Source organism: Pleurodeles waltl, chromosome 6 (assembly GCF_031143425.1).
Source record: "Pleurodeles waltl isolate 20211129_DDA chromosome 6, aPleWal1.hap1.20221129, whole genome shotgun sequence".
Lineage (NCBI taxonomy): Eukaryota > Metazoa > Chordata > Amphibia > Caudata > Salamandridae > Pleurodeles > Pleurodeles waltl.
Window position 1 is genome coordinate 1,556,223,788 of NC_090445.1, and position 20,611 is coordinate 1,556,244,398.

The 20,611-nt window shown below is 43.7% G+C and overlaps 1 protein-coding gene across 2 annotated transcripts in view; it reads right to left on the reverse strand.

Annotated features, from left to right (window-relative positions):
* Positions 1–20,611, reverse strand: part of MTOR (mechanistic target of rapamycin kinase) — a 1,113,749-nt gene that overhangs the window by 505,717 nt on the left and 587,421 nt on the right. For both annotated transcript variants that reach the window (XM_069241238.1, XM_069241237.1), the window contains one exon: positions 14,804–14,879. In XM_069241238.1, coding sequence (XP_069097339.1) covers positions 14,804–14,879 — 76 coding nt within the window. The remainder of the gene's footprint in view (positions 1–14,803; positions 14,880–20,611) is intronic.

A 20,611-nucleotide genomic window follows, 5' to 3' on the forward strand; every position in this document is an offset into this window, starting at 1 on the left:
CCCAACAGACTTGTAGCAGTGCTAAGGAGTATTCAGTATTTGCCAGTTTTTATGTTTTTGTAAAGTTTCATTAGCATGATTGGAATGCCTCCGTGCTGCTGGAGAAATGACTGACTGTCTTGGGCTGACCAACCAGACTTGCTATGGTAACATACACAAATTTACACAATCTTTTGGTCCATGCCACAAATCCACCCTTTTCAGCATCGGGCTGTAGTCTTCAAGGAGAGAAAACTTTCTACCAAATATGCTCTAGTAGGTTCACTTCACAGATCTTTGCAGGTTTTCTTTAAAGGCATATAACAAGAGCTTCTCATAAACAGGCAGAGGTAAATGAAACATTTTGGCTCTTCTATCTAATAGTACATGAAATGCAGCTATTTTAGCAGTGTGCAAATCCACAATAGGTTCCTCCAGAGAAGGCTTATATTTGCAAAATGAATTCATATCTATCGAAAGGACCCTGCCCTGCCTGTTTCGCATCTTCACACTTATCTACTTCTCTTTCTTCCTAGTCTTCTTTTTCTACATGTTACTGAAGTGGTGGAAGCCTGTTGTGAAACCGGTGACTGACGATACAAGAAATATATCAAGTTCTGGGGTCATCCTGTAAGGCGAATTACAAAAGTCTATGAGAGCCCACTCAATGGCCTTGCATCAAGGATGCACATGGGAGTTTGTTGCTGCTGTTAGCCATACTAGAAAGATGGGGCCTCATCTTCATCTAGGTAGTGATACATTTTCTAGTTGTGGACAAGTTGATCACCTTTGAACTGCAATGACACCCGCTTCATCCATGATGCTTAAGTCAACTAAATGGTGGCTTACAAGCTGCTCACTGAAAAGGTGATGGTATGCGGTGCTCATCCTGAAAAGGCATCCAATGGCGAGAATCACAATGGCAAACCTTTTGTAGATGTTGTAGTCGTTGATTAAGTTATTTTTGGTGCTGAATATACTGACTGAGTCCTAGTTATCGGAGGGCAATATCCTCTTTGACAAAGCAGTCTAAGAGAATTTTAGTGGCAAAGATGGCTTCAGTGCTTCCTAAGGCTGAGCAGCTTTTCACACCACTTGCTGGTGAGAAGATAGAAACCAATAGGGAAGCCCAGGCTAATTCAGAAACTATCATCATTCCACTCTCTTCCTTAATTACATCAACTTGTTTTTATCTGAAGTTTTTTGTTGTTGTTTTTTTTTACCAGTTCAGGGTGGTGCGTTAGAGACAGTCTTCCTCAAAGAGAAAGCCTCAGAGATGACAAGAATAAGTTACATCTTCGTGTTGGGGCTGTAGTGGAAAATAAATGAGAAAACCTCAATGTTGTGACACATTATTATGATGGAGGAAGTAATTGTACTCAGAAAAAAGATCATGAAAATATTTTCTAAAGAGGCAGATAGCCAAGACTTCAACAGAAATGTTTTCTCCCTAGAAGGAGAACAAGTTATACCTTAAAGAGTCTGCCATAGCGAGTACAAAAGTAGATCCCTAATGCTCGTGCTGAATCTCTAGCCCAAAGCTTCAGCCACCAACCCCTCAGACCTGCAGTCAGGCTTGACTACCAGGCTACTAGGAAAAAAAGTAATATACAAGTAAAGAAATTTTTAGTAAAAATAGCAAAGTTGGCTGGGTTAAATTCTGGTGCACACCCAGGAGTACCCTATAGAAACCTAATACTTGTGTATTCAATGGTAGGTGGCTCAAGAAGGAAAGGTGGCCACCATAACAACCTTTAAGAAATAGAAAGTTCCACAATGAATAATGCCTCAGAGCACATAGTCCCACCAAATTTAGTCGACAATGAAGTAAATATAACAATTCTTGTAACCTTTAATTTCAGCACTGGATCACTGACAAAATATCGGAAACAGAATTATAGCATGGACATTATATTGTGGCAAAAATATTGATGACAAACACATCAAGAAGATAATTGCAAATAGGCAAGTAAAGATTTACTATTCTTAATTCCACTTCTATGTACCTTGAGGATATATATTTTGTCAAGGTACATATATGTAGAGTCATATATAGTAAAACCTTGCTTACCAATAGAAAATTCCCTTCACAATATTTTTCCTCGATATCCCTGACACAATATTTTGTCCCAGGATTTTCTGTTTCCCATATTCTGTCTGAATAACTTCAGCATTTACACAGATCTTCTAGCCAACATGCGTTTCATCTTAGTCGCCTGTATGCATTTGACTTCCTCAGGACAGTTACAAGGCCTCAAAGAAACCCTTTAGTAAGCTGGTCCTATTAAAATAAACACCAACGTATATGAAGAAGCTAGACGTTTGCTCACAGTCATTCTATTTAAGTGTGCCTCATCATACTTAGGAGAGTATTCTGCCCCAAATGTGTTCCTGTGGTTGTATCTTTGGTTCCTGTGGTAGTCACTGTGGTTATTATCATGATCATAGGAGTAGTTCTGGAGTATCAGTAGGACTATTTCCGTTTCTTTATTTTACTGCGTTTAATTTCCCCCATAAAGCTATCACCTGTCAACAATGTATCTGTGTAGATTTGTCTTTGTGTTGTCACTTTACCTCGCTCAGCTCATCCTCTAACAGCCCGCAGATCTTGTCTGAGCTTCTGGATACTAGCTACTGTTCCTATGCATATCCCTCATATGACTGCCTTAAAGGTACCCCATGTGTACAACCAGCTAGTGTCTTTTAGGGTATATGTTTAGTAGAAATGAATAATATGGTATTTTAATTCCTGCTTCAGAACTGGGTCCCTGATCACCACCTGCAGTGTTGTGTGGGTCACAACAGTAATGTGAGTTACTTTGGGATTTTTCGGAGAATATAATTGAATGTATCTTAGTTCCTTTGACTAGAGGTATGACAAAGTAACTCACTAGAATGTAATCAACTTGGAAATAAAATAAGAATTGTGAAAACTCTTTAGCTTGGTTCTCACATCTTGAATCTAGTTTCCAAGTCATAAGAACATCTTCCCTATGGAGTGATCTACTATCCATATCTAGCACTTCCAAGGAAGCTGTTAAAGCAGCATTTTGGTCTTATATAGTAGAACAAAATCTCGGGAATAGTCGATCTGATAACCTTACAGCAGCGTTTTTAGCCTTCAAATGTTCTCCATCATTTGAACCTTTTATGTATGTCATATTCTCCACTCAAAGCTGGAACACTACACATTAAATGCAGGGTAGGTACGCTCCAGACTGATCAATTCGTAAGTAAAAGGAAGTTGTTTTCGTCATCTTAGGTGTGGACACCTCAGAAGATATAGACCGACTATATATATATATATATATATATATATATATATATATATATATATATATATATATATCTCTCTCTCTCTCTCTCTCTCCCTATATATATATATATATATATATATATATATATATATATAATGTCACTTACCCAGTGTACATCTGTTCGTGGCATTAGTCGCTGCAGATTCACATGCTTTACACAGTCCGCCATCTGGTATTGGGCTCGGAGTGTTACAAGTTGTTTTTCTTCGAAGAAGTCTTTTCGAGTCACGAGACCGAGGGACTCCTCCCATTTCGATTCCATTGCGCATGGGCGTCGACTCCATCTTAGATTGTTTTCCCCGCAGAGGGTGAGGTAGGAGTTGTGTATGTTAGTAATAGTGCCCATGCAATGGAATGAATACGTATGTACATAATAAAGGTTAAAGTAATATGTTTACAAATGTACAAATGTTCAAGATCTACTTCTAAACGCTACAGGCTCCCGGGGAGGCGGGTGGGCGCATGTGAATCTGCAGCGACTAATGCCACGAACAGATGTACACTGGGTAAGTGACATTTTCCGTTCGATGGCATGTGTAGCTGCAGATACACATGCTGTGCATAGACTAGTAAGCAGTTATCTCCCCAAAAGCGGTGGTTCAGCCTGTAGGAGTTGAAGTAGTTTGAAATAATGTTCTTAGTACAGCTTGACCTACAGTGGCTTGTTGTGCAGTTAACACATCTACACAGTAGTGCTGGTAAATGTATGAGGCGTAGACCATGTTGCTGCCTTACATATTTCGTTCATTGGAATATTTCCTAGAAAGGCCATGGTAGCACCTTTCTTTCTGGTTGAGTGTGCCTTTGGTGTAATAGGCAGCTCTCTCTTTGCTTTAAGATAGCAGGTTTGAATACACCTAACTATCCACCTAGCAATGCCTTGTTTTGAAATTGGATTTCCTGTATGAGGTTTTTGAAAGGCAATAAATAGTTGTTTTGTTTTTCTAATTAGTTTTGTTCTGTCAATGTAGTACATTAGTGCTCTTTTGATGTCTAATATATGTAGTGCTCTTTCAGCTACAGAATCTGGCTGTGGGAAGAACACTGGTAATTCTACTGTTTGATTTAAGTGGAACGGTGAGATAACCTTTGGTAAAAATTTTGGATTTGTCCTTAGAACTACTTTATTTTTATGTATTTGAATAAATGGTTCTTGTATGGTAAATGCTTGAATCTCACTCACTCTTCTTAGAGATGTGATGGCAATCAAAAATGCAACTTTCCACGTTAAGTATTGCATCTCACAAGAATGCATGGGCTCGAAAGGTGGACCCATGAGTCTTGTTAAGACAATGTTGAGGTTCCATGAAGGAACAGGTGGTGTTCTTGGTGGTATAATTCTCTTTAGGCCTTCCATAAATGCTTTAATGACTGGTATTCTAAATAGTGAAGTTGAATGAGTAATTTGCAGGTAAGCTGATATTGCGGTGAGATGTATCTTTATGGAAGAGAAAGCTAGATTTGATTTTTGCAAATGTAGTAAATATCCCACTATATCTTTTGGAGATGCGTGTAATGGCTTAATTTGATTATTATGGCAGTAATACACAAATCTTTTCCACTTATTTGCATAGCAGTGTCTAGTGGTAGGTTTCCTAGCTTGTCTTATGACCTCCATACATTCTTGTGTGAGGTCTAAGTGTCCGAATTCTAGGATTTCAGGAGCCAAATTGCTAGATTCAAAGATGCTGGATTTGGATGTCTGATCTGTTGTTTGTGTTGTGTTAACAGATCTGGTCTGTTGGGTAGTTTGACATGAGGTACTACTGAAAGGTCTAGTAGTGTTGTGTACCAAGGTTGCCTTGCCCATGTTGGTGCTATTAGTATGAGTTTGAGTTTGTTTTGACTCAACCTGTTTACTAGATATGGAAGGAGAGGGAGAGGGGGAAAAGCGTACGCAAATATCCCTGACCAGTTCATCCATAGAGCATTGCCTTGGGATTGATCTTGTGGGTACCTGGATGCGAAGTCTTGGCATTTTGAGTTTTCCTTTGTTGCAAATAGATCTATTTGAGGTGTTCCCCAAATTTGAAAGTAATTGTTTAGTATTTGGGGGTGAATTTCCCATTCGTGGGTTTGTTGGTGATCTCGAGAGAGATTGTCTGCCAACTGGTTCTGAATCCCTGGAATAAATTGTGCTATTAGGCGAATGTGGTTGTGAATCGCCCAATGCCATATTTTTTGTGTCAGGAGGCACAACTGTGTCGAGTGTGTCCCTCCTTGTTTGTTTAGATAATACATTGTTGTAATGTTGTCTGTTTTGACAAGAATGTATTTTTGGGTTATTATGGGTTGAAATGCTTTCAGCGCTAGAAATACTGCTAACAGTTCTAAGTGATTTATGTGAAACTGCCTCTGATGTATGTCCCATTGTCCTTGGATGCTGTGTTGATTGAGGTGTGCTCCCCACCCTGTCATGGAAGCATCTGTCGTTATGACGTATTGTGGCACTGGGTCTTGGAAAGGCCGCCCTCGGTTTAAATTTGTACTGTTCCACCATAGAAGCGAGATGTATGTTTGGCGGTCTATCAACACCAGATCTAGAAGTTGACCCTGTGCTTGTGACCATTGTGATGCTAGGCACTGTTGTAAGGGCCGCATGTGCAATCTTGCGTTTGGGACAATGGCTATGCATGAAGACATCATGCCTAGGAGTTTCATTACCATTTTGACTTGTATCTTTTGTGTTGGATACATGGCCTGTATTACCTTGTGAAATGTTTGAACGCTTTGTGGACTTGGAGTGGCAATCCCTTTTGCTGTGTTGATTGTCGCTCCTAAGTATTGCTGTGTTTGACATGGCAAAAGGTGTGATTTCGCATAGTTGATGGAGAAACCTAGGCTGTGAAGGGTCTGTATGACATATTTTGTGTGCTGTGAACACTGTCTTAGCGTGTTTGTTTTGATTAACCAGTCGTCTAAGTACGGGAACACATGTATTTGCTGCCTTCTGATATGTGCAGCTACTACTGCCAGGCATTTTGTAAAAACTCTTGGCGCAGTTGTTATTCCGAATGGCAGCACTTTGAATTGGTAATGTATTACTTGGAATAGGAACCTTAGGTATTTCCTGTGTGAAGGATGTATTGGTATATGGAAATACGCATCTTTTAGGTCTAATGTTGTCATGTAGTCTTGCTGTTTGAGCAGTGGGATTACGTCTTGTAACGTGACCATGTGAAAGTGGTCTGATTTGATGTAGGTATTTAGTGTTCTGAGATCTAGCATTGGTCTCAGAGTTTTGTCCTTTTTGGGTATTAGAAAGTACAGTGAGTAAACTCCTGTGTTTTTTTGTAGATTTGGTACTAATTCTATTGCGTCCTTTTGTAGCAATGCTTGAACTTCTAGTCCTAGAAGATCTATATGTTGTTTTGACATATTGTGTGTTTTCGGTGGGACGTTTGGAGGGAATTGGAGAAATTCTATGCAATAACCATGCTGGATAATTGCTAAGACCCAAGTGTCTGTTGTTATTTCCTCCCAAAGTTTGTAAAATTGGCTTAGTCTTCCCCCCACAGGTGTTATGTGATGGGGTTGTGTGACTTGTGAGTCAGTTTATTTTGAGGAGTTTTGGGGCCTTGGAATTTTCCTCGATTTCTTGGGAATTGGCCCCCTCTATATTGCCCCCGAAAACCTCCCCTCTGATATTGACCCTGGTAAGTAGGCCTTGTTTGTGAGGTTGTGCTTTCTGTGGGTTGACCTCGAAACCCTCCCCTAAAAGGTGTTTTTCGAAATGTGCCTCTGCTCTGCGGGGAGTAGAGTGCGCCCATGGCTTTGGCTGTATCGGTGTCTTTTTTGAGTTTCTCAATGGCAGTGTCTACCTCCGGCCCAAACAATTGCTGTTCATTAAATGGCATATTGAGCACAGCTTGTTGGATTTCCGGCTTGAACCCTGAAGTGCGCAGCCATGCGTGCCTTCGTATCGTGATTGCAGTGTTTATTGTCCTTGCAGCTGTATCTGCTGCATCCATGGAAGACCGTATCTGATTATTTGAGATACTTTGTCCCTCTTCCACCACCTGTTGGGCTCTTTTTTGGAACTCCTTGGGTAAGTGTTCGATGAAATGTTGCATTTCATCCCAATGAGCTCTGTCGTATCTTGCCAAAAGTGCTTGTGAATTGGCAATACGCCATTGATTTGCTGCTTGTGCTGCAACCCTTTTTCCCGCAGCATCAAATTTGCGGCTCTCTTTGTCTGGAGGTGGTGCGTCTCCTGAGGTATGAGAGTTGGCTCTCTTACGAGCTGCCCCGACAACTACTGAGTCTGGTGTTAGTTGTGTTGTAATATAGATTGGATCTGTTGGCGGTGGCTTGTACTTTTTCTCCACCCTTGGAGTTATGGCTCTGCCTTTAACTGGATCCTGAAATATTTGTTTTGAATGTTTTAGCATTCCTGGGAGCATAGGAAGGCTTTGGTACTGGCTATGGGTGGAGGATAGGGTGTTAAACAGAAAGTCATCCTCAATTGGTTCAGAATGTAAGGTGACGTTGTGAAATTTGGCTGCCCTTGCGACCACCTGTGTGTAGGATGTACTGTCCTCAGGTGGTGACGGTTTTGTAGGATAGGAGTTGGGGCTGTTGTCAGACACTGGAGCATCGTAAAGGTCCCATGCATCGGGATCATCCTGACTCATTGTAGTATGAGCTGGTGAGTGCATCAGTGGTGGAGTTGTTGCTGGTGATGCATGTATTGATGGTGGTGGAGACGGTGGTGGGGTTGTTTTCCTTGCCACTTTTGCCTGTGGTTGCTTGTCCTTTTGTTGAAAGGCAAGTTTCCTTTTTATTTTGATTGGGGGAAAGAGTGGTTATCTTCCCTGTGTCCTTATGACTATGAAGCCTTCTTTGCGTGTAGTCAGGCTCTACAGCTTGAAGCTCCTCTCCAAATCTATGTAATTGGGAGGTTAATCCTTGTTCCTCTGTATAGGAACTAGTTTTCGGCTCCGAGGCTGGATGTTTCGGAACCGAAACCTTTTCGGAAGTCTTTTTAGGCTCCGAAGAAACCTTCTTTGTTTTCGGCGTGGTGTCTCGGTGCCGAAATTCTTCGGTGCCGCTGTCTCTGTGCCGAATTTTCTCAGAGCCGCTGTCTCGGCTCCGAGGTTGCTGTGTGGCAGTATCTCGACCGGAGTCGGATGACTTCGACACCAGCATGCCCTTTTTCGGTGCCTTGGATCGGTCACCTATTTTTCAGGTTAAGCCATGGCCTGTTGGCGGTGGCGTCCCCTGGGCTTTTGTGGACTTCTCGTGAGTCTTGATTTTCGACATCTTACTCACGGTTTGGGATGTTTCTTCGGCGTCGAGTTCTTCAGAATCCGACTTGTGGACAGAGAAAGCTTCTTCTTCCTCCTCGAAACGTTCTTGACCTGTCGGCGTGGACGCCATTTGTAGTCTCCTGGCTCTTCGGTCTCTCAGTGTTTTCCTCGACCGAAACGCTCGACAGGCTTCACAAGTATCCTCCTTGTGCTCGGGGGACAAGCACAAGTTACAGACCAGATGTTGATCCATATACGGATACTTGTTATGGCATTTTGGGCAGAAGCGGAATGGGGTCCGTTCCATCAGCCTTGAAGTCGCACGTGGCCGGGCCGACCAGGCCCCGACGGGGGATCGAAAAAACCCCGAAGGGCCACCGGAGCTCTTCAAAATTCGGTGTCGATTTGTTCTAACTAACCCGATACCGAACGCAAACAATACCGACGATTTTTTCCGAGATTCTAACTAACTTTCCGACCCGAAACACGGAGCGAAAAGGAACACGTCCGAACCCGATGGCGGGAAAAAAACAATCTAAGATGGAGTCGACGCCCATGCGCAATGGAATTGAAATGGGAGGAGTCCCTCGGTCTCGTGACTCGAAAAGACTTCTTCGAAGAAAAACAACTTGTAACACTCCGAGCCCAACACCAGATGGCGGACTGTGCACAGCATGTGTATCTGCAGCTACACATGCCATCGAACATATATATATATATCAGCATAAGCCAATTTTCAGTAGCCTCTAGGATGCTACTGACTAACACTGATTCACATATTGTCTTTTCTGTGAGCAAATGCTTATATGTGATTTGGCTACAATGTTAAGGCCTTGGGTATCCTTTGTAATTTTTACAATTATGTCATTCTTCATATGAGCCTGAAAAAAACCTTATATGGCCAACGTATTTTATTTCTACACTTTTTAAAGTTTTTTATCTGGTATTATGTAAGACCTATTGAATTTGATTTGTTATTGCAATTTTGTTGTGGCTCTGACTATATCATTTTGATTTTTTGTTGATCACTTGGTAGTTTACTGACAGGGATGATATATGGTTGATACACATCCCTTACAAGTTCTAATTCGAACTACCCACCAGCGCTCAAATAATCATATTTTTTTGCACAGCCTTGTTCTCTAGCAATTCAAGAACCCGATTTGAGGGCCGATGATGGTATGCACTAAGAGACCATTGTATTTCTGAACTACAGGCTCTTGATTTTATGTTTTCTGATTTTGCTGTATTTACATATTGTTGATTGTTTCATGTTTTTTTTCTTGAAACAAATAAAAGTAAAAGTACGATTTGTGTACATGTGAGAAATAGGTGTAATCTTTATGCTCGGGTTATTCCTCCCGTCATGAGTCCCTCAAGCCTGAATTTCTCAGGGATTCTTTTAATTTCTTGGAGAGTGCTACTCTATTTGAAGCTGCTCTTGTGGATGTATCACTCACCAGCTGCCACACAGAATTAGAGTATCCCATGTCGACTTAAATACACTTGTGGAATGGTCCCCAAGTGTACATAAGAATGATACGAGGTATTTATCCTGCCAAGGATTAGGTACATAAATTGTGGCCAGTGGGATGCTGTGACCATGGACATGTTCCGAGATTATAATATATCTTTCTTCTTTATCAATTTTATAGGAAATTAATATGAAGCATAAGAGCCTTCAAAAGATGATTGTGTTTGGTAGTAGCCAAAGTGAGTAACACCGATGTGCACGTCTTGTTTCAGGTGTTGTTCATCTTGTTTTCTGAGGAGAGTTTCCTGGATGGCTATATCATCGTACAGTCCCTTTCCCAACCCCTACCTAATTTAGTCCTTTTTTTAAGTGAATTGAGCCCTTTTGCATTTAGCAACATAATTCTTACCATCATGTATCACTCCCTGGCTTCTGTGAGCAATAGTTTGAGCAACTGTGACTTTGTATGCCTGTCTAGAAGTGGTATCCCGTATGCTCACACAAGACATGCACAAAATCACTTTCAATGTTTGTGCCTTCTGCTCCCTCTGGTAGGCCCCTGCACCTTCATATATCCCTTCTTGACCTGCTTTCAAGGTCAGTGCATTTATGAGCAAAAGTGTACAGTTCTGTGAGTTTTGTCTTCTTTGTCACCTTCTCTAGCGAGTCCACCAGCTTTCATTCTCCGTCACTCTGGTTCCCACATTGGCTACATCTTGGCATAGGGCATTTCTTTTCGCCCTTAGGTCTGCCTTCATCTCCACCAGGCTTTTGTTAAGTCTCCACTAATGTTGCTTCTGAGTACATACTTAAAATCTTGCAGGCTATGCAGTAATTCATCATTTGTGAGGGCCATAAATATCAGAGTCTGCGGCCATACATGTGAGCTCGGCAGACCTAGGTTGTTTGGCTACGTTGTGAGCTCAAAGAAAGTGGAGACCTTCGCCTCACTCTGTTTTATTGGAGGCATTAAGATTGTCCCCTTCTGGTCTCCCAGACTATAGGTGGGGAAATATTCATGCATAGAAGGCAGTCTGCATCCTGTCCCTTCCCCCTGAGGCTCCCATGAACCTTTGTATCTAGTGAGCAGCATTGTTTAGGAACAGGCGGCACTTTTCTCTCAATTCTGACTTCTGAAAAGAGTGAGCTTCTACTGGGTAAGGAGGTACTCCATGTTCTGACAAAGTCTTTAGTAATTATTTGTTTTAATAGTGTCCTCCCTCAGTATTCAAAGTCACTGACGGGTTACTTCCCCATCCTCATTCAGATGATTGTCTCTCCACGCCTTTGATCATACAATGGGTGGCCCTCAGCTCTTATCTCTCCTCACAAATTCTCGAAGCCTCTTTGGGTATCCAAACTCCTCCTATGGATGAAGTTTTGTGGGGCCTCCCTCATGTGTTGTCAGTAGTCAGGGTACTATGCCAGTCTCTGCGCCAGCTCCTCCTTGCCCGTATTTATTTCAGGCAGGTGGGAACCCTGTACTTATTACTGAGGGGTGTCACTGCTGCCGGACATGCTATTCCTCTCCCCCATGGTGGCATTTCTGAAGCCATAGCCACTATCCTGAGAAGTTCGACTCGCCTCTTTTGAACTGCCCTTCCCCTCTCACTGCTGCTGTTGGGGGTCCACCTGACATGCACCATAATGTCTGGAGCTGCTTCTGGTTTATTGCTGGCTTGAGAGGAGATACACAGCTGCCATGGTAACCCACATGTGGCATTCCCAGCACCCCAATGTAGCAACCTCACCAGGGCGAGAGTTGGACATTGCAGCAACTGCAGAGGCAAGTTAGCTGAACATTAGGGCACACTCTTTGTTAGGAATATGCTTGGTATAGACTGGTTCTTTGATAAGACAAAAGGATTTACATGGGGGCAACCTGAACTACCCTATGCAAAATCCTCAGCTTCAAATAGTTATCAGCTGGTCCTACAGAGAAATTAGATTTACATAGGAGCTGGGGACAGAAAAGTGGAAAACAGGCTTTGCACAAACAGTTCAGTATGGTAAAATCAAAGCTTCCTCTCCTACCCTCAAAGGTAGCCAAAGGAACAAGAACCCACTCCTGGGCTCCCTGCTCTCTGGTGAAGACACAGAGTGCTTTGCCCTACCAGCATCTCTGTTGCTTCTCCAGTCTCAGACAAGTAATCCCATAAACTAAGCTGATACTATTTAGAGCATGCCTACGAATTAGTTCATAAGCTGTGGTTTGATACTGGTGTGACAGGCAGCCCATCAAGTGGGGAGCTTCCAAGGAGTAGCAAGGTCATGACTAGATACAGGCCAGGAAGCACTGACAAACGCACACTAATTTCCATGTTACTCTGAAGGGTGTGTCCAATGAGCAAGTCTCTCCCAGTGCTAGCAAATAGGTTTCTGCTGCCTATTATAGCCAGTGACAGTATACATCGAGCAGGGTATGAACCGACATAACGCAAATAAAAAAGCCTGAAGGATAAGTGGGCACAGCTGGAAATAGTGGACATTGGAGATTGCCCTCTTGCACATAGTTTAATTCTCTCAGGGAACAAGGTCCCTCACAAGCAATCTGATTAGTGCATTATGCTTCCTTCTAGTCACCCAGCATCTCCTGAAGCAGGCTACATCCTCACTGTTGATCACAGTATCTTCCCCAAAAGAACTCTAGATTTTCCAGTAGCATTTGAGATTTATTATAACTTTGAGGATCCCAGGGTATGTTTTTCATGATTGTGTACAATAAGCAGCATCTTACGGGCCAAATCTCAGCTGGATCTTTACAACCTTTGGACACATTTGATCTTTATGGGCATTTTAGTTTACAGGTTTTGAATGCTTTTGGAGCTTTGCAAACTTTGTACACTTTTGAACTTCATGTGGCATTTTAGTTTACAGGTTTTAAATGCTTTTCAACTTTATGTGACGTTTTGTGTCTTGCCTACAAGCTAGTACAAGCAGTTTGGTTGCAAAAGACCCTTTGGGAACTTACAGGGACTTATAAGCCACTCACTGCATATCACTGGTTGGCTTTATTGTCACTCATCTGCTTGCTTCTTATTCGATGACTTGCCTTCCTGTATTTGTCCCTTCCCTGAAGTATTGCCTGCTTACCAGTCGTTTGACTGACTGTTCCCTTTTTGGGAGCTACATTCATTTGTTATGGTTAATCACTCCCAGAGAGTGCTTGTGTTTTCCAGATATCTTGCTCGTGTGCTTCTCCCTCCACCAAATACACGCACCATGCTCTGTATTGCTCTCTCCTTCTTGTGCTGCTCTCTCTTCTTGTGTGCTTTTCCCCTCCTAAATGCCCCATGCTCCGTGCTGCATCTATCCCTCATGCACTTCTTCGCATGTCCTGTACTGTTCCCTCCCTCGTGTGCTGCTTGATCTTCCTCTTATGCTTTTCCATTGCCACACTCGCCTGCCCTCCAAGCTGTTCTCTGTATTGTGTGCTACTCACCCTGCCCCTATGTTGCTCTCTTAAATTCTGCTTTTCTCCCCTCACGCTCCTCTGTGGCGCACCCTACCCTGTAGTTCATTTTCATTTATATTTGCATTTATGTGCCACTTTTTATTATTTACCGATTCAAGTGGCGCCAGCCATCTCGTATTGCAAATTTAAAAAAAAAGGAAAATGCTGCCTGCATCATTATGTTGGCGCTTCCATGCGTGGTGAAGCATGTCTGCGCTGATCGAATGATCAGCGTCATCGCTACTTTTTTCTGGAGATGCTGAGCAGCACAGAAAACAAGAATTTGCAATGCAACGGGTCTCGCGTTTGCTCGTGTTAGAGCGGATAGCGTTGTAAACTCCTAACCCGACTTTTCACTGGTAATGAAACCTATCGGCAAAAATGCATTTATGTACGTAACCCGAAAAAGTGCAATTAACTGTGAACAGGGCCGATATGTATGTAAAGTGCTCGACTTCTGCCAAGCGAAATCGCGCTGGGAAAATAGAGAAAAAGTAGTCCACGAGCCGGACAGAAAACAGCGAGCCTCGCATGTTTTCAGTACTTGGTCGATGCGCACGAGGAGGGCTAACCACCGGAAAAGGCATGACATGTGCATGCCTTCCACTAATGAAATCAAGCACATTCTAACAGGCAAGCCCAAAAGCCAATGACAGACATTGACGTGACCAGGGCTCCGAGCCCTTTTTAATTACTAAAGCGTCTCGCTTAGTGACGCAGATTCGACCCTAAAAAAGCATTTTGAAAAATGCTTTCTGTCGATGCTGCAAAGCATAGGCAAACTGCATTTGCAAAGGCAAAATCTCAAGCTCCAAAAGGCGCTACCTACTGCCTTTGCCAATGCCTGTTTACTTTTTCATTTGAAAGTTATAGATTTTTTAAAAAAATGTAAGTTCTTCGAACCTCACGGTTTCTTTTTTATTGAACACATGCGTTTAATAGAAGTTCTCAGAATCCCAGGGTAATGTGGTTATGCATTACTTTGGATTTATAAAAATGTGTAATTCCTTTTGGAATTACAGTCTTCACATTGCTGTTTGTGGCTTAACCCTGGTGTTTAAGTGTGTGATTTCGACCACATGTTTTCCAGAAGCGGTTCCTTGTGCTTGCCAGCACATAAATTAGAGCAAAGGTGGCTCTGGCGTACATTTTCACTTTAAATGCATGAAAGAAGCAACTACTAGTGTTTGCTAGGCCTAGATTAACAATCCCACATTTGAAAATGGACAACAAAATACATTCTAAAGGCTCAATATTGGCAAGTAATACACGTCTGTTTACATACATCTTAGATAGATGGCTGACTGAGCACAGATTGCAAATAACTCACCAGCTCCCCAAAATGTTTCATGGCGTATTCCAGCACACCAGCTGCGGCCTCTGGCTGCTGCAGTTTATTGTTAATGCTGGAAAACAAAGAGTAAAGTCAGCATGCCTCACTTCTCTAGAAGAGGCCACCTTCCTGTTAAACTGCCTGAAAACACAAAATCTCGCTGTATGATTACTGTCGCCTAATAATACACGATCCATAGAGTCAGAATGCTTTGAATTAAAGTATTTCAGAGAGGTTAACTAAAAAGCTTCTGCTGAACAAGCCCAGCACAGCCAAGCTCTAGCCGCAACTGGTCATTATCAAATGAAGGGAACAGTTTTATACTAATCTTGCATCAAGGCACAAAGTGAAGAAAATTATAAAACCTTTAGTAATTTTTCCTTGTCCCAAGACGATTTTTCACCTTACGACTATATTTTACACACTGCTTGTGAGATTCAGTTGTACGCATTTTAACCATGAGTTACAGTCTCTATTGTTCCTGCATCACAGTTTTCTGAAGGTGCTTGATTCACAGTCACAGCTGAAGCATGAGGTCCAGTTCAAAGCTTACTTATGATCTCCGGTGGGAGATTGGGGCACTTATTTTAAGTCCGGAATGCTGGACTCTATCCCTCCAGCGCAGCAGAGAGATGTAGTGCACTCCCTTGGCATACTACAGGCCTTCCTATTTAGCGACCCCTGCCTGCCTGGAGGAGATCCTTGTGCCTTCAGAGGAGTTGCGGCCACAGCGGATCACCTGAAGAGACTGAAGCTTTGCTGTGCAGGCGCCAGGTACACGGAGACCGCACAGCAAAGTGTTTTGTTTTTCAGAAACAAACACCCAAACCAGGAGCTTGTTTCTAAAAAGTGAGGAAACTGATGGTCCTAACACCTTGGGAGTTTTCACCCGGTGTGTGGGGGTCATTTTATTATTTTTTCCTGTTCTGACCCACTGGGCTGTAAACATGGCGGTCTGCCAGGGTCATAATAGATAGGCAGACTGAAAATTTGGCAGACATAGCACTATGCCATACATACGACACACTCAACATAAGAACCAAATTCTCTTTGTTTTACACGTTAAAAAACACTGAAATAAAGGACGTACAATTCACATGCGCAGTGTGCTACTGAGCTTGTGAGCCAGTGATTGTGAAGCAAGCGCACTACTGGCTTTATACACTGCGAGAAACACACTAGTGGTGCAGACCTTGAGAGAAAATCATGGGACCCAACAGCTCTTTCTAACACCCCGGAGTAAAATCAATGCTCGAGTTCCAGAATAGCGCAAAGGAATCATGTCCACTATGTTATCATTTGAGGGCTAGATCTGCATTTCTGTCCCTAAATCTGTAGGTTCCTTCTGATCTCAAAATCAAATACTCTCCCTGCAAATGTTACACGGGCACCACTTGCTGAACCTGCTGCTTTCCTATAGGGCTAAAAATTACTTGGATACTCACATGGCTGCAGCATGAAGGGTACGTAACATGAAGGGTTTACAAAGTTCTTCACGAAGCACCCGAGGCAAGTCTGTTATAAGTTATAAGTCACCCGAGCGCCGAAGGCTCCTTCTTTAGACCAGTGAAATATCGCCCATTTGCCACCAATAATTAAACAGTTGTCGACAGGTATGATGTGCCCAGTGTGACCTCTGTTTGGGCTTGATCTGCCACCCTTGTGGCTAATTCTATGCAGAACACCCTGGCAGGTATGGGTGCCAGAACCAAAACAGGTTATCCACTGCCAGAGCTCGCTGCTTTGCCCTGTGGACGCCGGATGAGGTAAAGTACAACCTGTTATTAAGACAAGCCAGACCTGAGACTTGACATTTTGCTACCTGAATGGAGTCAGGCCTGTGTTTTGGTAGAACACTACTCTCTAGGGAGTCTTAGCACACTTGTGGCCTGAAGTGAGGCCAGCCCTGAGACTTAAAGCATTACTGTCCTGAAACGAGACTAGGGATGAGACCAGGGATAAGCCTGCCCTGAAGGGAAGCCAAATCAAGAAGGGGCTCTTAGCCCCTTCCTAAAGAGAGGATTGGGATCAGGCTTGATACGGCACTGTCTTGAAAGAGTTTTTATCCAAGGTCTATTACAACAATGATTTATGTGTTGGGCCACTGGATTTATGCAACCAGGGGAGGACTAAATTATGCAGCAGGATTGACTAAATTATTAGACAAAAACGTAAATTATATGGCATAATGTGGTACATTTGTGACAGTATTAAACATTTTGTAACTTTTACACAGCCTACCACTGTCTGGGCAAAGTTTTCACCTTGTTAGTACCAGTTTACCACCCAAGTAGAGCTATAAGCCACAAAAAGGGGACCAGTAAATCTTTGCAAATGGTATTTCACTGCGTGGCAACACTTTGCTGCGTTTTTAGTAACATCGATCCATTTGAGCTACAAGCAATTTTTGGGGGTAAAATCTGCAAAGAATGCTATGCAGCCGATGATGGATCATGTGGCAAATGCAGCAAATCAATAATTATGTGGAGACCGCTGCAGCCGCGAAAATCACATAATTCCAGAGGACCTGCCTAAATGGAGGCTGAGGTTTGGTATGGTACTACCTAAGGAGAGTTGGGATGAGCCTTGTCACACCATAGCTTAGAGCGGAGGTTGCCTGAGATAAGTCAATGAGTAGTTGCATCTATGACAAACTAGAACCTGCACATTTCTAAAGCGGATACTCCACTACCTTGCAGAGATGCTACTTTCCTTGTATTATGTGCCCTTTTGAAACCAATACATTGGTTGCATAGTGTGAGACCTTTCCTTGGGGTCTGTGGTTCGTCACAGGTTCTTAAATGAACGCTTAAGGGGCATCCACTTTTCGACAACTGACTCTTTTAGGGTGGCGAGAACATGCTCTCCAGCCTTACTCCAGGAAGTGAAGGGGGTCAGAAACTCGGATATACAGACACAGTAAATAAACAGACAAAAACATCAGAATGGCCATGACGTGGGGCTAGAGAAGTCACTTGGCACAGAACTGTTGTAATGTTGGCAAATGCTTTCCGACTAGGAAGGGTGGCGGGATAAGGCCTCCATTGTCCTGCGAGGAGGCGCTACCATCAAGGTTGGAAGGGAGGCCTAGTTGAGCCATTCTGAAGAGTGACACGGGAGCAAAGCTGGCACACCACTGTGATGGTGGAGACTTACTGAGGCTTGGTAACGCAAAGCATATTTGGGGGGCTAGGGCTTATCATAGTAGTCTTCAAAGGAGCCATGTGCATCTGTCCGCGTCGCCTGCAAGGTAACACAGAGGGATCAGAAACCTAGTCTAGGATGTCATTATGTTTAAAAAACAACATCGCAAGTACGGGGAAGGGCTATGAGTAGCAATACTATGCTTCGCACAGCCTGCCACGAATAGAGGCTACTTTGAGGCCTGCCACTCCTCCGAGGGGAGGCCAGGTTTTAACTAAGCAGCACCCCGAGTAAAGGATGGACAGAGATGAGCCTTGGTACGCACTGCTAGGATGGAGGCTGGCCCGGGCTTTGGCAGAACGCACAGTTTTATTTACACTAGGAGAGCAATAACGTCTAAGTACAGGGCGCAGACATGCTTCTCAACACCTCGCTCCCACATCTGCAAGGCAGATCGAGTCGTTTACGGGCTTCAGAGGCTGTGGGTATGTGGTTTCCTCCGCGGGGAGGTCGGCACAGGAGGAGCAGCTCATTTCTGTTTACAGGGGACACCGGATAGCATTGAGAACGGAGGCTAGCACAATGGAAGTCTGTATGCCCAGCAGCTGTCCCCGGGTCACGTAATTCCTGACAAACCTCAAGAAAACAAGAAACGCCTACAGGAGAGCCAAGGTTTCTGCAGCATGTCAGCACCTTGCCTGATGGAGCGCGCTAGCACACACGGCCACATACAAACTGCGCGCTCCGCAGCACACAACCAACGTACACTGCGGTGGACAATTATGACTAACGTAACACAGTGAACACAACAACACACCAGTAGTGGACACACACTACACAAGCAATGCACAACCCACCACTCGCGCAGTAAAAACACTAAAACAAACAAGCAAACTGCTGCATACAAGCAGTGCAAATGACAAAACTCCCCTAGTGCACACCGAACAGATAACCAGTGTACCATACTTTATACTGCATACCTTACACACTACAACACGCAAACCATGCACGTCGCAACATGCATACTGTACACACCGCAACACTAAAGCATTCTAACTCCCATGCGAAAGCACATAGCTTGCTGCACAGTGATGCAATTTACAGTGGACACAGGGAAAGCAGAAGCCGGACACCACCACAACAGAGGTGGAGAAGTGTGCCTCAATGGTTAGAGCGGCAGACCCTGATGCAGAAATATGGGTTCAATTCCCGCCTCAGGTGGGTCTCGGGCTCAATTCATCGGTGCCTAATCTAATTCATGGGTCCCACTCTGTAACTCTGGGCTTGCTTAATCTCCACAACGGCCCCAACAGCGCTGGGATGCCTGGCTTCACCTTGGAGGTTGCCCAGGAGTGGGCACCTCACAGGGAAAAGGAGGGCAGGAGGGGTTCCACAGCGGTATGTGTACAGCGCCTTGAGACCCTAACGGGTGAGTAGTGCGCTATACAAGTACGAAGTTTACAGTTTTACACAGAGCCACTGCAGGACATACTCGGCACGTAATAGCAGCTCTCAATCACAGAAAGCACAGGCTGGGAACAAACCAAAAGATAATTTACACTCAGCATAGAATGGTCACACACTTTGCCAATGGCCACATAATGTAAACCAGGCCGAGAAGCACTATTACAGACAATGTCATGTGTCATTCACAACTCACAATAGGCAGATGTCAACAGTTACAAAGCACACAAGCATTGGCAAAGCCAATAGGTCTCGCCTATGTAACAGCTATTGGATTTGCCAATGTGTTAGAGTCATGTTGTACATTAGCGTGGCTGCTGTTTAGCATGGTGAAAAGTTAGTGGCATGGAGAAGAGTGTCATGGAGTGTCAGAGTGGAATAGCAAAGAGTGAAGCAGAGTGTTGTACAGTGGAGTGGCAGAGAGTATGTTGGCGTAGAGTGTTGCTAAGTATAGTGCTTTAGAGTGCAGTGGCACTGAATTCAGCGGTAAACAATGCAGCATCATATAGTGGAGTGCCGCAGATTAGAGTGGCATAGAATGTGGTGGCGTAGAGTGCAGTGGTCTAGAGTAGAGTGGCGTACTGTGGTGCAGAGTGGAATGACGTAGAGCTGAGAGAAGCAGAGGGCAGTGGCACAGAGTATAGTAGAGTGGCATAGATTACAGTGGTGTTGAGTCAGAGTAGAGTAGCATAGGGTGCAGTGGCATAGAATGGTGTAGAGTAGCACAGAGTGGTGCAGAATAGAGTACAGTGCCATACAGTGTAGTGGCATAAAGTGGAGTGGCGCAGAGTGGAGTAGTGTAGAGCGGCATAGAGTTCAGTGGTGGAAAGTGCAATGTTGCTGAGTAGTGTCAGAGTGCAGTGGAGAAGAGTAGAGTGGTGTAGATGTGATGTGGGATGTGGGATACAGTGCAGTGGCATAGATTGCAGAGACAGAGTGCAGTCGTGGAGAGTGCATAGGTGTATAGTGCAGCACCTAATAGTAGAGTGGCGTGGAGTGGTATAGAGTGGAGTACAGTGAAGTAGAGTGCAGTGGCATAGAGTAAATTGTGCCAGAGTAGAGTGAAGTGTGTCAGAGTAGAGTGAAGTGGCGTACAGGCGAGTGGTGTTAGGGAGAGTGCAGTCACAGAGTGGCATAGGGCATAACTGCATAGAGAGTGCAATAACAGTGTGTAGTGGTGCAGTGTACATTACAGTG